This window comes from Poecilia formosa, unplaced genomic scaffold, assembly GCF_000485575.1.
Source record: "Poecilia formosa unplaced genomic scaffold, Poecilia_formosa-5.1.2 Scaffold41, whole genome shotgun sequence".
In the NCBI taxonomy this organism is placed as follows: domain Eukaryota; kingdom Metazoa; phylum Chordata; class Actinopteri; order Cyprinodontiformes; family Poeciliidae; genus Poecilia; species Poecilia formosa.
In genome coordinates, this window is record NW_006799980.1 from 2,526,085 (window position 1) to 2,532,084 (window position 6,000).

Here is a 6,000-nt window from a genome sequence, read left to right on the forward strand (position 1 = left end):
TTTAGGAGATTAAAAAAAAAAAAAAAAAAAATACTGGAAAATCGAGTTTGAAACGGTTTCGTTTAGGAGATTACGCAAACTGGAGCAGAAAACGCCAAACCTGGATATTGTACAAACTAATGTTTTTTTTGTCATGTAACACACACATTCATTACACAAAGAGTGAAACATTCCAAGCTTTTATGTTCTGGTAGTTCTGATCACTCTGGCTGATCGATGAATCAGATTATCGCACCACAGTGCATACAGAAAACGACCCGCTTCTGGAAAGTCGGTTCAATTCTGTTTGTTTTGCTTGAATTACTGCATCAATGCAGCGTAGAACGGAGGCAATCGGCTGAAGTATGACGGGAGGAAACACGAGCTGCTCTGAATGACCCGGGTAGACGTTTGCATTGTCTGTCACAATAATCAATAAAATCAATCAATTGCATGATAAATTAAGACAAACTCAATCATTTCCATTGGCACGATCTATCGTTTATATCTTTTTCCTTTCTTTCTGGATGATAAAAGTCTTCAGTTTGGTGCTTTTGGTCTAAGCTAAACATTTTTTTTAAGGAAAACTTAAAACTTGTTTGGAGAGACGTCATAATTAATTTTATTTATTGTCTTGTTTATTTATTTTGGATATTTAAGATGTCTTCCACTTCCAGTGTTAAATGTTCTTTAGAATTGAAAGTTTATTGATCCTTGAGAATGTCTTCTTGTGTTATTAGCATGCCATTATCATTGAATTGCACAAGAATGATCTCAAACCAACAGTATTATTGATTATCCCGATAACTCCTGGAACTATTTATGTGCAGACGAAAGCTTGTGCGCTAATTTTCTTTTGAGGTGGACAGAATTGGTTTTACACGCAAGCAACGGCCGACTGCCGATCTCTAAAAAATGAAGGAAATCGGGGGCGATTTATTGGTGCAGCCCTGATCGTATCCTTTCAAATACTGTGTCAAAGTATTCCTTTGTCAATTGCGAAAATGCATTTTTTGCAGCTCTACGTCCGAGTCAAAACCTTCACACTTATAGAGCTTTATTAGGCGTTTCATCTGCAACTTGGGAAAAACAAAACGTTTGGAAAAAAACAATAGATTTTTGTTCATGCCAAGAAACCCAGACGAGCCCACAGTGAGCTCAAACGCCACCCAGGAAAACTGGAGGTGCGAGTTTTGTTTTCAGCATCCCGAGGACGAACTAATCCATAACACCCAGTCTGTGTTAATCCCTCTAATGATCGCCTGCTCTTTTCAGAGATGTTGGGGGGGTTTTACATGGGTTTTGTTTTGCGATGGCTGCTTTCTCACGGCAGCGTGGCGTCCAAGTGCGACGATCGTTCAGAGAGAGAGAGAGAGACGAAGAGAGCCGACGTCGATCGGGGGCTCACCTTTTCTCATTGCCGTAGGATTTCTGTGCAACTTTTGCGTGCAGGATCATGACGGTTTGGTCGCCTCGCTCCTTTAGGTAATTCCTCATCGCTTCTCTGCAAAACAAAACAGAAACATTAAAGTTTTATCACCGACATCGACCTCGTCACTTGGAAAGTAAAGGTTTTTCGTTTGTTTTTGTGTTTTTTTTCCTTTGGATTACAGTTGCAATGATTCATCAAAAAGCATACAGGTTGAGAAGAAATAAAAAAACAACAACCCCGAAGCGAATGCACAAGTGTCACACGTGTAATCAGACTGAGGTGAGGAAATGCATACAGTGAACTCAGGATGACCCAACAAAAAGACTCGAGCGCTTGCCAAGAAGTTCTGCTCTCCCCCAGATGTGTCCGTGTGGGGGTGGGCTGAACTCTCAAAGCCTGGCTCAGGGGGACGGTGGGGAGCGAGAGACGGGAACGAGGAGGAGAAACAGAAGATGTAGAGAGAGAGAGAGACAGAGAGGGGAGTAATGGAAGGACAGAGAGGGGAGAAAAACAACAACAAAGCTGACCTCACCAGCAAAAACTTCTTGTTTTTTGGAGTTTTTTTTCCTCATTCGGAGCTTCTTGCCCCTTAAAAGGCACAGACCGCGTCTAGATGGAGACGCCGCATCACACCTTGACTCATGCTGCACACATGAACAGATGTCAGTGACACCTGACACGCCAGGGTCTTCTCACACTCTCACACGCACGCACGCATGCACACACACAAACGCCGTTCCAGTCTGCAACGTTAGGCTCGGAGCTGGAGTTTGACAGAGCCTTTGTTATGAAAAGTATGGGGCCTCCTCAGAGCGCCGCTCTGTGTGTGCGCGTGTGTGTGCGTGCGCGTGTGCACGCTAGGGGAGTTGAGGGGATGCAGCAGAGGAGGAAGTCCAAATTGCGGTTTATCCATTTCATAATGGACGAGAGAAGGCTTTCTTACTTCACTCTAATGACATTTTCATGGGATATTTCCATCTGACAGCAAAGCAGAATTTAGTAATTTCTGTATTACTGACTGGCCGAATTTTATAAACAAGAACAGGCAGCTGAACTGATCTGAAGCATCCATTTATCAAGGTCCCTAAAATGATTTATCTTAAATTCTCAAAGAAATATTAACTTTGCAGATTTTAGGTCCTTCATATTCATTCAAAAAGGCAAAAATATTAAGAACTGGAATAGGAAACCTGACAAAAAACACAAACAGGAAGGGAGGACAAAATTAAGGGAAATGGGAGGAAAGGTAAAGGAAAGGGAAGAAAGAGCAAAGGAAGGAAGGACAGTTTGGAAACCACTGCTTTAGACAACGGGATGTGAAAAGTCTGGGAATAAGATTTTTTTTTTTTTTTCAATGCTTACTTTCTTAATTCTTTAAAGAAATCACCAACAGGTGTTTTGTTTTTTTCTAAACTTTGTCTTGATGTTTGGTGTGAAACCTATAAAGGTCAGGGACTGATGTTTTCATCCCTTCACTGTCTGACAGATTCAAATACCACCGCTTTAGTTAGAGAAGGACGCAGCTGTGATGAGGCGTTAAAGAATATATGTTTGTATTCATATCTTCAGATCTTCCTCCAGACTACTGCATGCTGCTAGAATAAGAAACTGGTGTCAGCTCGGTTGTGTGCAACACCTCTTGGCTTTTGGTTAACACCGTTTCACTGCTCAAGAAACCAAACCAGAACCAGACCGCTGCGCGACCTTCGCCTATCGAGACAGATCGGCTTTAGTCCAAAAGGAAGCTTTCCCTCCGAGGGTCGTTATCCAGACCCTTCATGGTTTTGACTGTTGCGGCATGAAATTACAGATTTTCCTGCATTTTCTGTCTTTAAAGGTTCGGCCAAAGTTACACTTTTTTTTTAAACCTTTATTTTTGCCATAACATGATCTTGCAAACTTCCCCCAAAAAATTAATAAAGATTTTAACTTATATTTTACATGCAAATAACATTTCTAAGTACCTTCTTGAAATGGCAGTCTTAATACAAATCAAACCCTGCCCTGAAAAATTTAATATTGGTCATTCCAGTTAACATGAACTGAATGCACAGGAGAAGCAAATCAAACAGAACACTAAAAAAAAAAAAGTCAATGATTGGTCAAAAAAGTAGAAAATACAGTTAAAAGGCTAAAATGCTAAGATTTTTCTGTAAATCTTAATTCTGTAAGATTTACAGAAAAGGTGCGATGACTGGTAAAGATTGAAAGTCCGCAGAAAATTTGCGAATGATAAAAAGTTGTGATCGCAACTTCATGGAGGGAACAGCAACAGTCTCTAGTTTATATATATATATATATATATATATATATATATATATATAAAAACTAAATCAGATCAAATCTGGTGTTTCTAGGATGAACTGGCTGATCGGCCGCCTCTCACTCAGAGCATCTCCTTTAGCGCAAAAGACGGAAGGAGAAGTGAGACAGTGACCAGCTCACAAACCAACTTCCTGTGGAAAACTAGTGTGTAGACAAACATAAAAAAAAACAGACATGTTCCTGAAATTTTGCATGCAAAATTAAAAACATGCATCCAGCTTTTTAAGGAAATTAAGCACAAATTGTTTATAAAGAACCCTTCCTATCCCCCCCAGAAAGTATGAATCAAGTTTGTCAGAGCAGAGCAAAGCGAAAACACAGAAAGTATCACAAGTAATCTGATGCAATAGCAGAATGACGGGAAGGAGAGCTGTAATTTTTTTTGTGCTTAAAGGAAATTTGCATGTTTATTCTGAGAGAAGAAACTCCAGCAGAGGCAGAAGAGGACAGAGGGAAGGGAAACAGAGAAAAGGAGAACAGATAAAACAAATAAAAAGGGGAAATGTACAAGAGGTGAGACCACCAAAAAAAAAAGTGTCAAACACATACCAGTAAAAAAAACAAAACAAAAAAAACAGAAGGACTGTGGTGTGCGTGTGTGTGTGTGTCAGCAAAGGTAAGTTAAATGAGTATTGAGATGAAGAGGAGCAGACAAGGCATCTGGCTTTTCATCCGCAACAGCAGCTAAAGCAGAGAGGGACTGTCCCTGTCCCTCACACACACACACGCACACACACAGATGTAGAGAGTGGGCACCTTTTTACAGTCATGCACAGTGAAAAAGCTCAACTAGCTTCAGAAGCCCCGCTGATTGAACCTCCCAAACCTTAACGGATTTTGAAACAAAACACTGCGCTGAGCAACAAGGGAAAACATTTTTAACATTTAACATTTTCAACACCAACTGATGTCAAAAGCAGTAGAGATTTTTCCTACAACAGTTTATTTGTCTATCGGGTTGTGACGTTCTGAATCTGCCCAACCGACTGAGCTCAAGTACGGCGCAATTAGTGCTGCAGCTATCCGATATATTAGCAATCAATACTGTATTGAATAATCTCTTGATTAATTTGAGTGATTAATGTTGCGCAACTGGGGTGCATTTCCTAGAAAAATGGAGGTTGAGCTGCTAAACGGAGTTTTAAACATGCAACGTGCAACTCAAAGATTCAAACCCGCTTGTCCATCATCCCTCTCCTGCAGTTTAAATCCTGTCCATAAAACGCCCAAGTAATGACCAGAGTTAAAATGTGTGTAGTATGTGAAATACTCAACTATATCTACACAAAAAAAAAAAAAAAAAAAAAGGTTTTGACATGTTTTTGCTGTGACAGCTGGGCGATTCGTCAGGCAATCCACACCAACATAGCTGCACAACTTCCACAGATCCCCCTTCACACACACACACACCTACAGATTCAAACCTGCAACCCTCTCTGTGGACTAACTTCAGACCCTGAAAGGGATGATGCACTCTCTCTGAGGTCAGGGCTGATGCCAAACAGAAAGTCATCCAGCCACGTTTAAAAGTGGAAAATTGATGTAGCGAAACCTTTAGAAATGGGGAATTGAGAAGTAAAAAAACCCAAAAGAGTAGAACATCACGATGCACAGTGGTACAACCACAAGCTGCATTTAAAGCGGACCGTTTTAGAGAGAGAGAGAGAGAGAGAGAGAGAGAGAGAGAGAGAGAGCTCCACGTCTGTCATATTTTGGGCCATCAAAAAACCATCACATGAACCCAAGGGCCACTTGCAAGCCAAGGAACTGGCAGCACATGAATAAAGAGGGGGACACATCAAAAGGTGCTGGGGCCCCTTTTTTTTTTTTTTCCCTCAAAACCCAAAGCGCGGCTTTTCCAGGCAACGTGCAACCCCTCAATTTCCTCGCCGAGAGCCATGTGCGAAGGCCGAGCACATGTGCGCACGCAAAACCCAATAACCTGTTCCAAATAACAAAGATGACAAGCAAAAAAGGCGAAACACATGCAAGCGCTTTGCAGCGAGCCGCAGCATCCGGCAACATGGAGCGCTGAATGACTCGCAGCGAACTGAAGGGCAAACGAAACGCTCCGAAAACCTGCAGCGGCGTCGTGTTCGGCGCGTCGCGTTTTCAGAGCCGAAGACTGAGGAAAGAGGAGAAGTCCCGCCTCTCGGGGAGGTTGAGCGTCCACAAACAAACTGTGAGGAAGAAGCTCGTTTCCACACAGGCTTGTGGACAGGAAAGTCTCAGCGGAGATCAGACCCGTCATAATCGATGGCGGC

At 41.9% G+C, this 6,000-nt stretch overlaps 1 protein-coding gene across 5 annotated transcripts in view; it reads right to left on the reverse strand.

Moving 5' to 3' along the window:
- rbpjb (recombination signal binding protein for immunoglobulin kappa J region b) overlaps positions 1-6,000 on the reverse strand; it is a 55,172-nt gene that overhangs the window by 10,392 nt on the left and 38,780 nt on the right. For 2 of the 5 annotated variants that reach the window (XM_016671065.1, XM_016671066.1), the window contains 2 exons: positions 1,944-2,055; positions 1,388-1,483 (listed from right to left, as the gene is read on the reverse strand). In XM_016671065.1, the coding sequence (XP_016526551.1) occupies positions 1,388-1,476 (89 nt within the window). In that variant the 5' untranslated portion in view covers positions 1,477-1,483; positions 1,944-2,055. Of the gene's footprint in view, positions 1-1,387; positions 1,484-1,943; positions 3,522-6,000 lie in introns of those variants that run through there. The other 3 variants (XM_016671061.1, XM_016671062.1, XM_016671064.1) reach the window with 2 other exon arrangements.